Source organism: Aspergillus fijiensis, assembly GCF_003184825.1.
Source record: "Aspergillus fijiensis CBS 313.89 unplaced genomic scaffold BO72scaffold_28, whole genome shotgun sequence".
Taxonomy (NCBI): domain Eukaryota; kingdom Fungi; phylum Ascomycota; class Eurotiomycetes; order Eurotiales; family Aspergillaceae; genus Aspergillus; species Aspergillus fijiensis.
This window is the reverse complement of record NW_024469004.1, coordinates 370,121-386,987: the sequence shown is the minus strand read 5'-3', so window position 1 is coordinate 386,987 and position 16,867 is coordinate 370,121. Positions and strand designations below refer to the sequence as shown.

The 16,867-nt window shown below is 53.3% G+C and overlaps 7 protein-coding genes and 1 non-coding gene across 8 annotated transcripts; 5 read left to right on the top strand and 3 right to left on the bottom strand.

Moving 5' to 3' along the window:
• Nucleotides 1–726: 726 nt before the first annotated feature.
• Nucleotides 727–1,812, top strand: BO72DRAFT_379636 (FPP/GGPP synthase family protein; the record flags this gene model as incomplete). The annotated part of the gene is made up of 2 exons (XM_040941352.1): nucleotides 727–1,044; nucleotides 1,174–1,812. The coding sequence occupies 2 exons, from the start codon at nucleotides 727–729 to the stop codon at nucleotides 1,810–1,812; spliced, it is 957 nt and encodes a 318-aa protein (XP_040800608.1).
• Nucleotides 1,813–2,648: 836 nt separating this feature from the next.
• On the top strand, nucleotides 2,649–5,687 carry BO72DRAFT_469239 (FAD/NAD(P)-binding domain-containing protein; the record flags this gene model as incomplete). Its single annotated transcript, XM_040946946.1, has 6 exons — nucleotides 2,649–3,181; nucleotides 3,249–3,552; nucleotides 3,825–3,906; nucleotides 4,191–4,643; nucleotides 4,719–5,041; nucleotides 5,253–5,687. 6 exons carry the CDS (start codon nucleotides 2,649–2,651, stop codon nucleotides 5,685–5,687), a joined length of 2,130 nt encoding a protein of 709 aa, XP_040800607.1.
• Nucleotides 5,688–6,287: 600 nt separating this feature from the next.
• BO72DRAFT_t156 lies at nucleotides 6,288–6,378 on the top strand. Its single transcript has one exon. It is a non-coding gene; the product is annotated as a tRNA-Phe (tRNA).
• On the bottom strand, nucleotides 6,378–6,889 carry BO72DRAFT_131664 (uncharacterized protein). The gene has a single exon (XM_040939100.1). The coding sequence runs from the start codon at nucleotides 6,770–6,772 to the stop codon at nucleotides 6,506–6,508; it is 267 nt and encodes an 88-aa protein (XP_040800606.1). The 5' UTR covers nucleotides 6,773–6,889; the 3' UTR covers nucleotides 6,378–6,505.
• Nucleotides 6,890–7,434: 545 nt separating this feature from the next.
• BO72DRAFT_459554 (uncharacterized protein) lies at nucleotides 7,435–8,205 on the bottom strand (the record flags this gene model as incomplete). The annotated part of the gene is made up of 1 exon (XM_040946429.1): nucleotides 7,435–8,205. The coding sequence occupies one exon, from the start codon at nucleotides 8,203–8,205 to the stop codon at nucleotides 7,435–7,437; it is 771 nt and encodes a 256-aa protein (XP_040800605.1).
• Nucleotides 8,206–9,253: 1,048 nt separating this feature from the next.
• Nucleotides 9,254–13,150, bottom strand: BO72DRAFT_486714 (putative 5-oxoprolinase; the record flags this gene model as incomplete). The annotated part of the gene is made up of 2 exons (XM_040947950.1): nucleotides 9,254–13,056; nucleotides 13,120–13,150. 2 exons carry the CDS (start codon nucleotides 13,148–13,150, stop codon nucleotides 9,254–9,256), a joined length of 3,834 nt encoding a protein of 1,277 aa, XP_040800604.1.
• Nucleotides 13,151–13,799: 649 nt separating this feature from the next.
• On the top strand, nucleotides 13,800–15,117 carry BO72DRAFT_342955 (fungal specific transcription factor domain-containing protein; the record flags this gene model as incomplete). Its single annotated transcript, XM_040940636.1, has 2 exons — nucleotides 13,800–13,913; nucleotides 13,975–15,117. Coding segments are annotated over 2 exons (1,257 nt in total), but the record flags the coding sequence as incomplete, so codon positions are not given.
• Nucleotides 15,118–15,430: 313 nt separating this feature from the next.
• BO72DRAFT_405871 (MFS general substrate transporter) lies at nucleotides 15,431–16,866 on the top strand (the record flags this gene model as incomplete). Its single annotated transcript, XM_040942301.1, has 1 exon — nucleotides 15,431–16,866. A coding segment is annotated over exon 1 (1,212 nt), but the record flags the coding sequence as incomplete, so codon positions are not given.
• Nucleotide 16,867: the final 1 nt, after the last annotated feature.

Sequence of the window (16,867 nt, the reverse complement as noted above, 5' to 3'; positions counted from 1 at the left end):
CTACATCCTATAGAATCTTCAGTTATTCCACTTATTCTCAACCTTCTACTCTCTGATAGATATCATCAGGAAGACAACTCACAGCCGGCTTCATAGTACTTTGGTTACTTTCAGTAAGTATCTATTTATTCAGGACTTTCACAACTTGCCCCAACTGGATCCTATTATCTTGAACAAAGCCTCACGCTCCAGCGCATAAAGAAGAAGTTAAGTTGCGTTTCTGACAGTAAAAGGCTGATATTCATATACATCAAACAGACGTCTTGAAAGCAATTATCTCTATAAGTAGGTAGCTATCCATCCAGATCTTTGAAGAATGGCCTCATCTTTATCCTCAACAACTTGAACAAAACCTCACACTCCGACGCATGAAGACGAAATGCAGACGCATCACTGACACAGATCATCAGCATTATCAGGTAGACATTTGAGCCAACCAATGAGCGTTTCGACAGCAATCATCACTACAAGCAAGTAAGCATCTGTCCAAGAATTTCACAAATTACCTCACCTGCGTCCCCGAAGCCCTGAGTCAAGTCTTATCCTCCAGCGCATTGGAAATAAGGGCGACGCATGTAGAAAAATATCAGACCAGACAGCACAGCTAACAGTACACCTCACTGAAGATACGCATAAAGCACGAACCACGAGCACACCCCCGAGACCCACCTTTTAACCCTGAAATCCGCAAAAGAGCTCCATCCCAAACGGCAGACAGCCTAGAAGATGGACGCGAATACTCAGGCCCTCGATGCCCCAAAGGAGTACATCTCAAGCCTGCCTAGCAAGAATGTACGGGTAATGCTGCTCGCGGCGCTCAACGTCTGGTTTCACTTGCCCGCGGCGATGCTCGCAGGTTTGACTGAAGTTGTGAACCAGCTTCACAATGCCTCTCTAATCCTCGACGACATACAAGACCAATCTCCCCTGCGCCGGGGTCAGGCGGCTACCCACATGGTCTTCGGCGTGGGACAGTCCACCAACACCGCGACGTTTATGATTGTCGAAACATTCCAGAAGGTCGATCTGTTGGTTCGTGGACAGGTTCGAGCTCAGGCCCAGACCCATGCTCACACCCAAGCTTATGACCAGGGCCAGGCTGAGGCTCAGAACGAAATCCTAACTCCTCCCATCACCTCGCCTCCCTCCTCCATTGAAGCTCAATCCCATCAGGCCCAGGAGATAATGCATACAGGCCTTAAGTCTCTGTTCACCGGCCAGTCTTGGGACCTCGATTGGAAGGAGCGGAACTATTGCCCAACTCGCGAGCAGTACCTGGAGATGGTCGCCGGCAAGACCGGAGCGCTGTTCCAGCTGATCTCGAGACTGATGTTTTGCCTCGCCGGCTCGGGATCCGCGATCCTCCCTGCCAACCCACACCCGCAGGAGGAGCAGGAATCGCTGGTGGAGAAATTCGATCGCTTCATGAACGAGCTCGGGTTGTACTTTCAGGTCCGCGACGACTACCGTAATCTGAAGGATACCTCCTACACCGCCCAGAAAGGCTTCTGTGAGGACCTTGACGAAGGCAAGTTCAGCTATCCTGTGGTCATGTGCTGTGAGATAAACTACGTGTTCAAGAGACCCTTTTTGGAGCTTTTTGGTCGGCTGAAGTACAGGAAGGGTGGTATGGAGTTCGAGGATAAGATGAAGGTTTTGGCCATGTTGGATAAGTCCGGCGCCATGAAAGCCACGGAAGTCGCCATCAAAGCGTGGGAAGAAAAGTTGATGGAGATGGTCACAGATCTTGAAAAAGCGTTTGGCTCTACTAACTCTTCCTTGAGGGAGATCCTGATGAAGTTGGCCGCTTAGACGTTGACTTGGATCCGTACCTCTGGTTAGATCTTCTGCTTTGGGAATTCGGCGGATGGTTTATGGAAGGTGGAGCATGGTGTTGAGGGAGTGGGTGGGGGCTCGATGGGGGCTCGGTGTTTGTATTCTGGTGGATTACATTTTTTCCTTTTATTTCCCTTTCATGCGATGAATTTTCTTGTTCTTTATGACAATGATCTAGTTATCCTATCAGGATGCAAACTGAGAAGATCTGGTTTCGCCCGAAGATTCCTCCGATAGTGATATTGGTAGAAGTTCAGTTTGTCATGAGTAAGTTGTATAACAATCCGACTCAAAGAATGGATAATCTCGTCAGAAGGCAACCTAAAGACAGATGCCTATATCTTAATGATATGATCGCTTCGTTGCACAACTTCGGCCTTTATCCAGGATGATCCCGTTACTTTCCGCCTGCTGTGTAATTTTACATTGACTAGTAGTACTAGTAGTATCCATGCACAATACAATGTACAAACGAAGCTTATCTTTAGGTACTGTTGTTCTATGAAAACCCTCAGTGATACTTACCAAATTTCCGTACCGACAACAATCGAGCACTGGACTCAATAGAGAGGCAGTAAACTCCGCGAGTGGATGATGCTGAGCGGTGAGCGGCCACTGGAGAAGGACGTCAGGATGAACCCCCCATCCGGTATCCGGAACCAAACCCCACAAACCTAGGAAGGCACCACCGCCCTCCCTATTAAACACCTCCATCCCCTCCCCCACAGCTTATTGTCTCTTCATTCTCCTCTTTACTTGCCCATGACCATCCGAAGACCACTCTCTACAAGCCTTTCCTAAGCACAAGCAAAATGCTCAAGTGGCCTCGCATCCAATTCTACGAACTGGGTGACCAATCCTGGCTCCCAGGCTGGCTGCACCAACACGAGCAGTTCACGCTCACGCAGCTCTGGCACCTGTCCATCCCCGGATGGAGCCACGGCAGCCTAGCCACCCAGGCCTGCACCGTCATCCGTGAGTATCTGCCGGATGTGTCGTCGTTCTTGTTCGTCGACCTCTGCGCCGGCGCCGGCGGGCCCACCCCGTTGCTCGAACGGGAACTCAATCGAACCCTCGAGCAGACCAACGGCAGCAACAGCAGCGCTCGGCCGGTCCGATTCCTGCTCACCGACCTTTTCCCTCATCTTGAGGCCTGGAAGGGCATCACCAAGAAGCAGCAGAACATCTCCTACATTCCTTCCGCCGTGGACGCGCGGGATGCCCCGCGTTACACCCCCAAGGATCGCAAGGAGTGTCGCATCTTCAACATCTGTTTCCACCACTTCAAGGATGAGGATGCCCAAAAGATCTTGCAGAATGCGGTCGAGGAGGCGGATGCGTTTGTGTATGCCAATTCAGCCCGTTTCTTTATCTTTTGTTTGTACTGGGGATCATGTACTGACAGCAAGTAGGATCTTCGAAATCACCGCCCGGGACCTCTGGACGTGCCTGTGCTCCCCGCTGATTTTCTTCTTCACGTACCTCGTGACGCTGCGCTCGTACTGGTGGTCGCCCGTGCATCTGTTCTTTACGTATGTGGTGCCGGTGACAGCGCTGGCGCTTTGGGTTGATGGGCTCATCTCGTGTCTGCGGACGCGGACGCCCGAGGAGATCTCGGCGCTGTTGCAGCGGCAGGAGGTGGTGGATGTGACCGGGTGGAAGTTTGCGAGTGGAAGCCGGACAGTGCAGTGGCCTTTTATCACCTTGCATTATTACGTGGGCGTTAAGGCTAATTAGCTGTGGGTTGAATGGGTTAAAAGGGAATGAGAAGCCATGATGGTATATTGGGTTGACTTCGAACGGCCAGTTCTTTCTTCTCTTTCTTCTTTCTTGGTTTTTTTTTTTTTTTTTTTTTTTTTTTTTTTGTTATTCTATTTCTAATATTATTTTGTCTGTTGCTCTGTTTGCCAGTACTGCACCCTGGGCTGGCTTAGTGATCTCGTAGTGAATGTGGCTAGCTTGTAGTTCGCAAGAGTCTTTCTATGCAGCAAGCCCAAAACAAGGGTGCTCAAGAAAACACCAGTAAGGAAGACACAGGGAAAAGAACAAATAAACAGAAAATAAATCTGAGTTACATCCAGTCTGTTGAGTTGTAATTCAGCACCTGCTCCCTGAGGTGTACGTTACACTAAGGTACTGTACAGTAAATAAACAGTTGGGCACCCCCCTGCACAGGGCGGAAAAGCGGAAACCAGGCTGGTGGTCCAAGTGTCCCTCCCGCTCCGGTCCGCCCATCCCATCCCCCCATCATGCCATTGTCATCCGTCCATCCCTCCCATCTCACCATCCATCATACCAAAACCACCAATCCACCAATCCGATTCCCACATAAACCATGAAGATAATAATCATAGGCGCCGGCCTCGGCGGCCTTACCACCGCCATTGCCTGCACGAAGCAAAATCTCGACGTCCTCGTCCTTGAGAAGTGCCCCCACCTGCAGACCGCCGGCGCCGGCATCCAGATCCCGCCCAACGGCACGAGCGTCATGCGCGACCTGGGTCTGCTTCCCAAGCTTCTCCACGAAGGAGGAGCGAAAGTCCTTCAGCACGTGGATTTCCGGCGCTACGCGTCGGGCGACCTCCTCCGGTCCATGCCCTTCGGGGAGGGGATCGTGCGGGAGTTCGGGGCGCCGTGGTTGATCATCCACCGAGCGGATTACCATCGCGTGCTGTATGAGGAGGCCGTCCGGCTCGGGGTGGAAGTCAGGCTGGGGGTGGCGGTGGAGGGGGTGGATTTTGAGGGTCCCGCTGTGCTGTTGGCGGGTGGGGAGCGGGTGCGCGGGGATGTTGTTCTGGGGGCCGATGGTGTGTTGTTCTTCCTTCCTTTCTGGGTCTTACTCCGGGGAGAGGCGTGGGGTGTGCTGACGGTGGTGGCGCTAGGGCTCTGGTCGCAGGTTCGGGGGTGGGTGGTTGGTGGGGATAGAGCGATGCCTCAGGAGACCGGCGATCTGGCGTATAGGGCGGTGATTCCGAGGTCGGAGCTTGAGGCTCTCCGGGATGACAGGGTGGAGGAGCTGTGTCGGCGTGTGGCGGTCACGAGCTACCTCGGGCCCGGGAAGCATACTATCTTCTACCCGGTAAGGGGCGGGAGGGAATTCAATCTGGTCTTGCTGCGGCCGGATGATTTGCCGTCGGGAAAGAGGAGGGAGGAGGCTGGGGTGCAGGAGATGCGTAAGAGTTATGCTGGGTGGGATCCTACGTATGTTTTTTTCTTGTTGTCTCTTCTGCGCAGGGTGGTTTAAGGATTGGGGTTACATTTGAAGCATCCGCTGACAAGCTGCTAGATTGGAAAAGCTACTCTCGCGCGTCACCTCGGTCTACAAGTGGAAGCTGACCCAGCTGCCGGAGCTGCCTACATGGACGAAGGTTTGAGTCTCTTGATGGCTATTGCGCGGGTTGCTGATTTAAGTACAGGGTCGAGTGGCTCTCCTCGGCGACGCTTGTCATCCCACCCTGCCTTATCAAGCCCAAGGCGCGGCGATGGCTGTTGAAGATGGAGCCGTGATTGGTAGACTTCTCGGGCTCTTGCAGAGCCATCTATCGCAATCTAGATCCGAGGGGAAAGAGATGTCCACCGCAGACAGCATTGCGTCGATCCTGAAGCTTTACGAACAACTCCGAAAAGGACGTACAACACGCAATGTGCGGGCTGCGCGCATCAACCGGTTCCTACTCCATTTCGCAGACGGGATTGTCCAAAGGCTCCGCGACTTTTTTCTGGGGTATATGGGCGTCACCCGCGAGAGCGACTGGAGTTGGCTCTTCTCTTTCTCAATGAGACAGACGCTGGGTCTGGATGTGATTCGGGACTGTGAAGCTGCGTTTGAGGATTGGGTGCGCAAGGATTGACTGGCGTAGATTATTGTGTTATTACGGTACAGTGCCATTTCATGTTAGAAATAAGTTTATACAAGGCTGACTACAAAGTATCCAGACTTCTTACCTACGGTAGCCTCCGGCGTCAGGCATGCCTGTATTAGTGCAGCTATAATTAGCGATAGAGTCTCAGATCTACCAAGCAATCATCGAAGCACGGCCTCAGAGTTCTTATCCTTGACGTGGATGACGAACCCATACCAAGAGTTATATTCAGGTCGAGACCTCAGTTTCTGGAAGGTTCATACCAACAAGAATAGCATACTCTTGCACTCCGGAAAAAAGTTCTCGCTCCCCACACGACGAGCAGCAGATGACAATAAAAGCACTAGCCCCAGCATATGACCATTCCTCAAACCATTATGCTGAACAAAGCCAATGTGCTTATATCCGTCCGTTTATGGTGAACCGGTTTTATCAATGGTTTTCCAAACCTACCATTCATAAGTGCCATTTGCAAATGTTCAGCCACTCGGAGCTGTGTCAAAGTCTTTTCTGCTTGGAGACACTACTCCCAGGCTTACACATTTTTTGAGTCATGTTATATTAAATTTTAAGGATTCTTCAACAATCGGGACGATGGCGCATCTGGGAGCGCGTCAGACTGAAGCACAAACTTCGGCCATAAATCTGAAGGTGGCCGGTTCAAGCCCGGCTCGTCCCATTCTTCTTTTTTCTTTTTTTTCTTTTTTTTCTGTTACGATATGTGGGTCTTCGAGAGTGGGTCCGCCGTGGTTCAGGTTGTATGCTGGGGTCGATCATCCCACTGCAACATCTCGCTAGTACCAGTTTCAACCCCAGAAACTTGACTGACAATGTGGAGAGAGATAAATCGATCTTGATACACGCCCATGGGATCGTGGACGAGTGGGCTTTTGATTACCTGGCCAAGGAACCTGCCAAGAAACTGGTGGGGTAGAGGTTTTGCATATTGACATAGACAAATACTTTGCCGAACTGTACAATAGGCTCAACCAATTGGCGCATTTATGAATGCACAGATTTTCTGCCATATGGGCCGGCCAGCCTGTTGCAGATGACAGGATCCACAGTCCCATGGCGCAGAAGATCGAATAGGTCAGTGTCTTGCCCTTCTTTTGCCTACACGGTGTAATTGTCGGCGTTCCCAAGTAATCTATCCACGTGATCCAACATGGTTACCAGGTTGCGTCGCATGTTGATTGATATCCCAGGTAGTTGTAATCATCAATAACCACCAAAGATCAAGAAGTTGCGTCATCTCCCCCCCGCTGAGACACTCAAATCGCTGACAGTAACGCTCTCATTGAATGGCTCGGTTCGTCCATTACCAATAACTCAAGTAAGGTAACTTACAAAGGGATTTCCGGAGTTGGCGGATCTTCCGCCAACAATGGACGTTTCTTCACTAATGACCTTAGACGCTGCAGCGCAAGCTATCGGCGCCAGGAGCACCCGAATCATCACCGAGCCTAAAATGTCGCGCAACATTCCCCGAAATGTGCAGTTTGTGGTTCTCAATACTCAGGAAGCAAATTCAATATGCGACAGTTAAACTTGCGAAAATATTTACTTTGAATGAGGACGAAAGTTTATTGAAAATTATCGCTCAAAAGGACTTAAGGTCAACGGTGAAGGCAGAAGGAAAAATAACAAACCATCAAGGACCAGCCAGTAGCTCTCCGGTGTCTTCACCCAATATGTCCGGCTGTAGCAGCGGCATCAAATTCTGCTGTAGCTGTTACTGCTGTTGCTGCTTTAGATGGTAGAGCTGGTGGGTGTGATACTGTCGCTCTAGGTCCTGCTGCTCTAAGCCCTGCTGATACTGCTGGTAGAGCTGGTCGGTATGATGCTGCTGCTCTGAACCCTGCTGTTGCTGCTGTTGCTGCTGTTGCTGCTGCTCCTTCAGCAGATACTGCTGGTAAACCTCGCGGAGGTGGCGCTCCTCCGCCCAAGCCTGCTGCTGCCTCAGCTGCTTCTTGAGCTTGTACTCCTGGTAGAGCTGGCTGAGGTGGCGCTCCTGCTCCAAAGCCAGCTGCTGGATACCCTGCTGCTGCCCATCCAGCTCCTGCCCACCCTCCAGCCCACCCAGCTGCAAACCCAGCGCACTCCACCCCTCCATCTCCTCCACCTCCCGCAACAGCATCAACATCTGCATCTCCTGCCACGCCTCGCGCAGCTGCGCCCCCTCCGCACTCATCTCACTCCGCAGCCACCACCCCGTCCCGCAAGCCGGACACCCGAACGCCAGCGCGCGGCCCGCCGCCGCCTCCCGCTCAAACATCCCGTCCAGGCAGCTATCGTGCCAGGCGCTGTGCCCGCACGCCGCCATCGGACACCGCCAGAACCGCGTGTCCGCGCACAGGTGCTCGTGCTCCCCGCACAGCCCGCAGACCACGTCCGCGGGCGTGTCGCTGATGTAGCCCCAGCTGATGCGGGCTTCGTTTCGTTGGCGGGAGCGATGTGACAGGGTCGCGAGGTGGGTTAGATTTGGGTGGATGGGAGTGTCCATCCCTTTTGCTGGGGTTCTCGCTTTGGAGAGGAACGCTGGAGGTTAGAGTGGTTAGTTAGTTGGGTTCGTTTGGTTTGGGGGTTTTTGTGAGTGTTGGGAGCGTACGGTACGGTACTGTTGTCTGGGATGGGAGATTGTGGTGGTGGTTTTATATGCTGCGATATCAAGGCTGGGAGAGGAAGGTGCCGTCGTGGACTGGTGGTTGTCGAAAGGTGGGAGGTTGTGTTTCGGCGTCGTGGTGTGGGTTGGGTGGAGGTTTTCGCTGTGGTTCGTTGTTTGTGGGTTGTCGGATGGTGTGTTCTTTCTGTTCTGGGTGGAATATGGCTGGGAGGTTCTTCTTTGGTCTTTGATGATTCAGAGCTGTGGTCCTTGTTTGGGGATTTGTTTCAGGATTGTGTTATTGCGCTTGTCTGGTGAATTCGTGGCAGTGAAGTGAGGCTTGGTGGACTTCATCTCACGGGCGTGTTGGAATATCTTGATATTGATAAGTCCTGGGGAGGGGTCATGTAGAACAATTCAATTTTGTTGTCGGTGCCTGGCTAATACTAATTGAGCTATCTACATGTAACTTTATTTCGTAGATCACTACTGCTTAAATATACTGAAAGTCCCCAGGGATCTTCTATACACAAAGGCGAAATGTTTTCAAGCAGAAGTTATTCACTATGTGAAAGGTATCTCAAAGGAATGGTTATCCAGCTATCGAGTATCTCTCTAGCTGGTCTTGTGGCACATTTATAAGCATATCTGGTAATCTATCTAGTAGCCTATCTAGTAGTCTATCTAGTAGCCGGCTTACCAAGTTACCCGTATCTCTTCCTTATGACAGACCCTTACTCTAGGGCTCTCACTAGCAGTATAATCATCCTGCTTGTTACGGCAACTCCTTGCTTATAATTGTGTTGGTCACATACAAATTTTTAATAGCAGCATATAGTAGCCATAAAAACAAATATAGCAAGCTATCACTCGTACGTTGTATCTTGCAACCAGACTAACCAAACGAGAAGAAGTCTCTCGATCACGGGAAGCTTCGGTATGTCATACTTCAATCACACATCATCTTCATCTCCAAAGCAATTCCCCACCCCCCACCACCCGGACTATTGACCTCCATCAACTCCCCGGACTCCAGCGCCAACGCCGCCTTCCCCCCCAACGACAGCTTCTCATGCCCCGTCCTCCCCTCATTCCACCTATACACAAAGTTCGTCCCCACAGAACCCTCCCCGCCCCCTTCCATCCCATACGGCGCAAACACCCGACGATCACTGAGAATACTAAACCGCAAGGGCACCCGTGCCTCAATCAGTCTCGTAGCGCCGTCCCCACCGCGGAACTTTCCCCTTCCACCCGTGCCGCGGTTCACCGCATGTCTCCGCACGATCACCGGGGTGCGCTTCTCCACGACCTCGGCGTCCGTGATCTTGGTATTCGTCGAGTGGCACTGAATGGCGCTCTCGCCGTGCCAGGCGGGGCCGGCGCCGCACCCGCCGCCCACAGTCTCCCCGTAGTTCCAGCCGGGGGTGATCGTCCCGGTGACGGGATCCTTGCCGCCGAGTCCCCAGCCGAAACTGTTGGCGCAGCCGGAGAAGGCGGCGCACCGGCCGAAGGCACGGAGGATGGTGTCGATGACGCGCTGGCTGGCGAGGGTGCTGCCGCAGATGGCGACGGAGGCGCTGGGGCGTAGGATCGACCCCCGCGGGATGCGGATGTCGATGGGCGCCAGGCAGCCGTCGTTCAAGGGGATGTCCTCGTCGATGAGGCAGCGCGTCGTGTAGATGACGGCCGAGTGTGTGATGGAGATCGGGCAGTTGTAGTTGCCCCAGCTCTGCGGGCCGGTGCCCGTGAAGTCGTAGATGGCTCCGCCCGTGGTTGGGTCGATCGTGATGGTCACCTGGATGCGGGTGCCGTCGTCGAAGTGGTCGACTGCCGTCAGCGGGGCGGGGTGCTGGGCGCTCAGGGTGCGGAAGAAGTGGCGCACCGCGGCTTCGGCGTTGGATTGGATCCCGTGCATGTGGCGGTGGACGGTGGGGAGGGAGAATTGGTCGCAGAGGTTCTGGAGGAGGAGGATGCCGCGTTGGTTGGACGCGATCTGGGCTTTAAGGTCGGAGATGTTGTCGTTGATCCGTCGGCTGGGGCTGCAGCCTGGGTGGTCGCCGGCGGCTTCGAACGCTGCTCGGACTGCGTCTTCGAGGAAGACGCCATTGTCCACGATTTTGAGGGATTGCACGTTTAGCCCTTCTTCCCAGAGCTCCTTGGAGTCGGGCATCATTGCTGTGATTCCCTTGCCTCCGATGTCGGTGTGGTGGCCTCGTGAGGCGACGTAGAAGGCTAGGGTCTCGTTCGTGCCGGTGAAGACTGGACTGATAACAGTGAGATCTGGGAGGTGAGTGCCGCCGCATTCTGGATGGTTGGTAAGAAGAACATCACCCGGTCGAAGCTTGCCTTCCCAGAGACGGTGCTGGTATTGGATCGCGTATTGCATGCTCCCAAGGTGGATGGGGATGTGAGGAGCATTAGCTACAAGCTTGCCATCCGGAGAGAATATGGCACAGGAGAAATCCAGACGTTCTTTGATGCTGGTGGAAATAGAGGTCCGCTGTAGTGTGTTACCCATCTGCTCGGCGATCGCCATAAAGCGATGGGCGAAGATGGAGAGCTGGATCGGATTGGTGATCTGAGATTCTACCCAAGAGCTTTCATCTGGCTTGCGGTCGATTGCCTCGAGAACGATGTGCTCCGGAAGAATGTAGGCCTCCCAGTCTGGTTCCACGAATATGGTCTGTGTTGCGTCAATAATAATTGCTGGGCCTTCTAGGACGGTAAAATGACCAAGGGACTCCAAAGTGTAGTATGGTATATCCTGCCACGAGGTCTCGATGAAGACTCTCTGCAGACTTTGAGATTTGGCTTCTTTCCGCTGGATCTTCGCCTCGTCTAAGGCCCTGAAAGGCGACGCTGAAGTCGCTTGCCATTCCTCGACTCCACCCGTCCCACGTACTTGCAACGCGTCGATAATTACGGGCCGATCCAACGCGAATGCGAATTCGCGGCGATGTGTCTCTTGAAACGCGGTACCATAATCCTCATCCCCCGGCTTGGAAATGGTCAGATTAGTGTCAGTCCCCTGATACCTCAAGCTCAAAGATTCATCAAAGCGCACTGACTCGACCCTCGCCCCTTGAGATATTAGTTCGTCCTTGACTTTATCTTTCAAGGCAGCGAATCGAGCGTTGAGATTGGGAAGGATTGATGGATCAAAAGTGGCGACAGACGGTTCGATGGCCTCCGCCTGCAACTCTGTCTTCGAAATGCCGACCGCAGATAGGATCGACGAGTACTTGTGGATTAGAATGCGCCTGATACCCAGCCGACTAGCAATTGAACAGGCGTGCTGGCCACCCGCGCCCCCAAAACTTACAAGATTATGGTGTTCAGGATGAAAGCCGCGAGCCTCGGTGGCATTTCGAATCGGACGGCTCATGGTTTCGTTCGCAACATTCAAAAAGCCAAGTGCCGTTTCTTCCGGACTCAGAGTCTGCCCCGTTTGCTGGTTGATTTCCCGGGTGATCTCTTCAAACTTGCGAGCCGTTACCTCATAATCAAGCGGCTGGTCTGCGTTCGGTCCGAAGATTGAGGGAAAAGAGGACAGCACCAACCTCCCTAAGAAGAGGTTCGCGTCTGTGACAGTCAAAGGTCCCCCTTTGCGGTAGCACGCAGGACCTGGATGTGCCCCTGCACTCTCGGGACCTACCACAAACAGCCCATTTCGGGCGAAGAGAATCGATCCTCCTCCAGCAGCCACTGTAGCGATATTCAACATCGGGATAGTTATAAGGCGGCCGGCTATCGTCGTCTCACTGAGGTAGTCAAAAGATCCATCATACCGTGAGACATCAGTACTGGTCCCTCCCATGTCGAAACCGATTATGGGAATTGGATTGCTAGGATCGAAGCATGTCTTCGCTATCCCAACAACTCCGCCAGCGGGACCACTGAGGAGGGCTTCGTTTCCTCGAAACTTCTGGGATGACCGCAGTCCTCCATCTGAGCACATAAAATCGACGCGTTGTGGTAGAACAGAAAACCCATCTTCGAAGCCGGCGACATATTGTTGGACAATCGGGAACAGAAACGCTTCGGAGCACACCGAGTTACTTCGGCGGAGATACTTGATGGCAGGGCTGACTTCAGCTGATGTGGTGACATACTTGAAGCCAACATCGCGGGCCAAGGTGGCTGTTGTCTCCTCGTGCCCCGGGTGGAGATATGAGTGCATAAATGCGATTGCTACAGAATCATACCCGTCTGCCTTCAGCTCGCGCAGGGTCTCGCGGACCGCTTCGACATTCAGGGGCTGAATCACCCGAACAATTTCGCCACTGGCCGTTCGGACCAGAGCCGGGTCGGAAATATCCCTTGAAATGTCCAGCGGGAACGGATTGAGATCATAGTCCTCGATTGTGATTCTCTCGTCAATCTCTACGGCCTTGTGGTGAAGAGGCGTAGCCTTCCGGACATTGAGATCGAAAAGCCTCGGTCGAGTCTGGTCTCCGATGGTGCACACATCTCGAAAGCCCTGGGTGGCCACGAAAGCAAACTTCTCACCTTTGCCCTCTAAAAGTGCGTTGGTGGCGATCGTAGTACCGATGCGACAAGATGCAATCCGTGAGCCGTCTAATTTGGCTGATTTGGGAATGCTACATCCCTCAATGGTTTCTAGGGCGCGCCGGATTGCCTCGGTCGGGGCATCGCGATAGTTGGTGGGATCTTCGGAGAGTAGCTTGAATACGAGATCTGGCTGGCCTGCAACTTGAACCAGAACATCGCAGAAGGTGCCACCGCGATCTGATCGCATCGGTTAGCCTTCTGACTTGAGCCATACACAGGACTGAAACATTGTATTCGCACCAATCGCAATGTTGATGTCGGGGGAGTGCATGATGACGTGGTAAATCTCAACGGTGGTGTCGCGCAACTTCTCTTTCGAGAAGGGACTTGGTTGGATTTATCATCAGCAGAGGTACCGCTTTTTCTTCTTCTGAGTTAAGTACTTCATGCGCTTCTCATTGTGCCTTTCATGACTCGAGTCGGGGTAGTTCGGGAGAACTCCGATCAGCAACAAATGACACCATCCGCCTGCTTGATAGCGACAGGCGTTATCTCCCCACTCATCTACCATATCGCTCCCTCCCACGAGACTGAGCTTCTATCTCCACATCGGCAACATGCCGTTAAAAATTACCAAAAAAGGTCGTGCCTACCAAAGTGACCGATTCCGCCTGCTTCGCTCTACCTCAACAGACCCCGCCAACTTCAACAGTCAAAATAGGGGCAACTCTCACCCCGCGTGCAATCGCTGTCGAGGCATGAAGAAGAGATGTGATAGGTCGCGTCCCGACTGTGCTTCATGCCTTCACGCCGGTCGGAAATGCTCGTATCCCGGTGGGCGAAATGAGGTGGAAGCGCTGCAGGCCCGGCTGGATGAGTTGACGCAACATATCAATGAGCTTGAAGCAATTCAAACTCCGCAAGTTGGCCTGGCGCAACGCCTGATCAAGCCTCATGGGCCGATTGCAAGTTCAATTGTGCTGGTTGAGGCCTTCCTGCATCATGTTTACCGGGCGTACCCTTTCCTCGATAAAGAGTGGATTTTGCGAGCGGCAGCGGACGTACCCATTGATGGACCTGAGGACGATGCAATGGTGAGTTCGCGCGGACTTTTCATGCCTCCGTGCACAAGGCAGCATTAACGCAAGAACGCAGGTTTTGTACATGGTAATGGCGATCGGCCATACAAGCCTTGAGCGATCAGGAAAGGCCCCAAGTGCAGGGACTGCCGGCTTTACGATCGCATATGCCGAGATCCTGCAGCGATGTACCATGAGCGAAAGCATTCACTCGATCCAAATCCTAATTCTCTTGGCTCTATACTCGCTTTTCGATCCACAGGGCCCGTCCACTTGGACCATTGTGGGCATCGTCACCCGCCAAGCCGTGAGCCTGGGCCTCACTCGACCGGGGTTGTGGGAGGACGGCTTGACACCACAGGCCGTTCAGCTCCGTCGCCGCCTCTTCTGGAGTATCTTCGTGCTAGACCGGATGATGGCGGTATCAGTCGGCCAGTCCCCGGGCCTCACAGTTGAGGACTCCATGATTCCTTTGCCAACTATCACGGTTGAAGAATTCGCCACGCCAGAGAGGGCGGAGGTGGCTGCCGTGCTGCAGGTCAGTCGACATGTTATCGAGCTGCGCCAACTAGAGGCACGAATTCTCTCCACAGTACATCTGGCGGGCGGACGCTCACCCGAGGAGAAAGCTCCCTTCGATTGCAGCATGATCACAGCCAAACTACGGTTGGAAATCGAAAACTGGTATAGCCAAGGTTGCCTGATTTCCCAACCGGAGCTTGATAATGTGCGCGTACATGATACCATGGGTTGGTTAAATGCGCGATACTATCATCTGCTTTTGCTGCTGTATTATCCATGTCGATATAATGCTCGTTCGGACGCCAGTGGGGCCTTCCATGTCAGATCCCTGCTGAAGCTGGTAAGGAAGTTTCTCCAGTACAATCGAGTTCTTCTTGGTAGCCGACAATTGCCGTTGAACCGGATCACGCTAAATCGGCTGGTACCAGCCTGTTTGGTTTTGCTGCATTGCTTTGTGTCCGACGCAGACCTGGCCGATCTTATCCGAATCGAGGCCCGTGTCTGTATAGATATTCTAGGAAGCTTCCCACCACAGTGGCGACAGGCGCATCATTTGGTGGGTTTGATGCAAAAGCTTGAAGAAAGCATTACAGGGCATGCTCTTGGTATCAATGATGATAGCGTGCAGTCATTACGGCTGGAGATGTTATCCTTGCTGGGTGACACCCTAGGCCGGGCCAATTGTTACCAGGGTATCGTTGGCTGGGAAGAGCCAACGCGCGTCAGCTTCGCTCGGGTGGAGGGGCAGTCCCCAAAATTTGCGCCATTCTTATCTCGTTTGAACGAGCCAGACGCTGTCTGTTCTTTTTTCTAACTCTTCGTGGCTAGAACACTGTCGGCCCCGCTCCGAAGACGGACGCTACTGCAGTTCCTGATCAGGCAATTTATGTCGGATTGCACCATCTACAGGATGTATGTTATCAGTAGATGTTGCTCCATGCGATATGTATAAAGTCACGTCCAATATACGGTGGGATGCAGAGATGCAGTGCGTCGCAACTTCATGATGTCGTCGATAGACACCGATCCGGGGAAACGGCCTCCCACGGCTGTCACAGAACTTCCGCCGCCGCGGCGACGATGGGCGCTCCTCCACTGGCACGAGCCCAATTCCTCCAAAGAAGAGAAATGGCTTATCTTCAAATTGGACTGGTTCTTGTTGAGCTATAGCTGCCTGTGTTTCTTCATCAAACAGCTTGACGGCAACAATGTGACGAATGCCTATGCGTCCGGAATGGCTAGCGATCTGCACTTCGGCCCGGGAAATGAACTCAGTTGGATGAACACCTATTTCAACGCCGGCGTCATCATCGGCGGACCGTTCTCAAACCTGATTCTCACCGGTGTGCGCCCGCGCTTCTGGCTCCCGTTTTGTCTCTTCGCGTGGTCCCTTTTCGTGCTATTTCTGTTCAAATGCAACACGGCCCACGAATTCTACGCGCTCCGCTTCTGTATCGGCCTGTTCGAGTCCGCAGCGTGGCCCGGCATTCAATATGTGCTAGGATGCTGGTACACGAAGTCGGAGATGGCACGCCGGAGTGGCCTATTTGTCATGTCCGGAGTGCTGGGTCAGATGTTCTCCGGGTATCTGCAAGCGGGTCTGTATCGTGGAATGGATGGAAAGGGAGGGATGCCTGCGTGGCGATGGCTCTTCATTTTCGACTTCGTTCTGGCGGTACCGGTCGCCGCCTACGGGCTGGTCTTCTACCCGGATACCCCCGAGACAACGCAGGCATTTTACCTGAGCGACTGGGAGCGCAAGCGCGCGATTGAGCGAATTGCAGACGACGGGAGGACCCCACTCAGCCAGCGTCGACTACTGGACTGGAGCGTGATCCGACGAGTGCTGGGAAGCTGGCAGCTTTACGTCTTCTCGCTGGCGTATTGTCTTTGGACGTTGACATGCGGATCGTATGTGATGCAGTATTTTACCCTGTGGCTGAAGTCCACGGGCCATTACTCAGTGCCGCAGATAAACTCCCTTCCAACTTGCATGGGCGCGATCAACTTCGTCTTCATGGTGGCGACCGGGTATCTTGTGGATTTCTTTGGTGAAAGAGGGCGCGGGCCGGTGTGCTTTGCAGTAGGATGTTTGTTGACCTTCTGCTTTGCGGTACTGACAGCGTGGGATGTATCGGAGCAATTCAAGATGGCGGTGTTTATTCTGAGCGGCTGTTATGGGTGCTATACCCCTCTGTTAGCAGGCTGGGTGAATTCTGTCTGCGGCGGAGATCAGCAACTGCGCGCTTTCGTTTTGGCGTTTATGGTCTCGTTGGGCCAGGCTGTGGTCATACCTTTCCAGCAGTTTCAATTCCCCAGCAGTCAGGCGCCTGAGTTCAAGGAGACGCATGGGTGGGCCAGTGGGCTGGCGTTTGTGGTTGCTCTGACGCTGTGGACGGGAGTTGGCATAGATACAGTGCAGCGGGTGGTGCAGCGGAGGAAGAAGA

What these genes read in the sequence shown, in the direction of transcription:
- BO72DRAFT_131664 (XM_040939100.1), bottom strand. Translation starts at nt 6,772, where the DNA reads ATGGGACTGTGGATCCTGTCATCTGCAACAGGCTGGCCGGCCCATATG.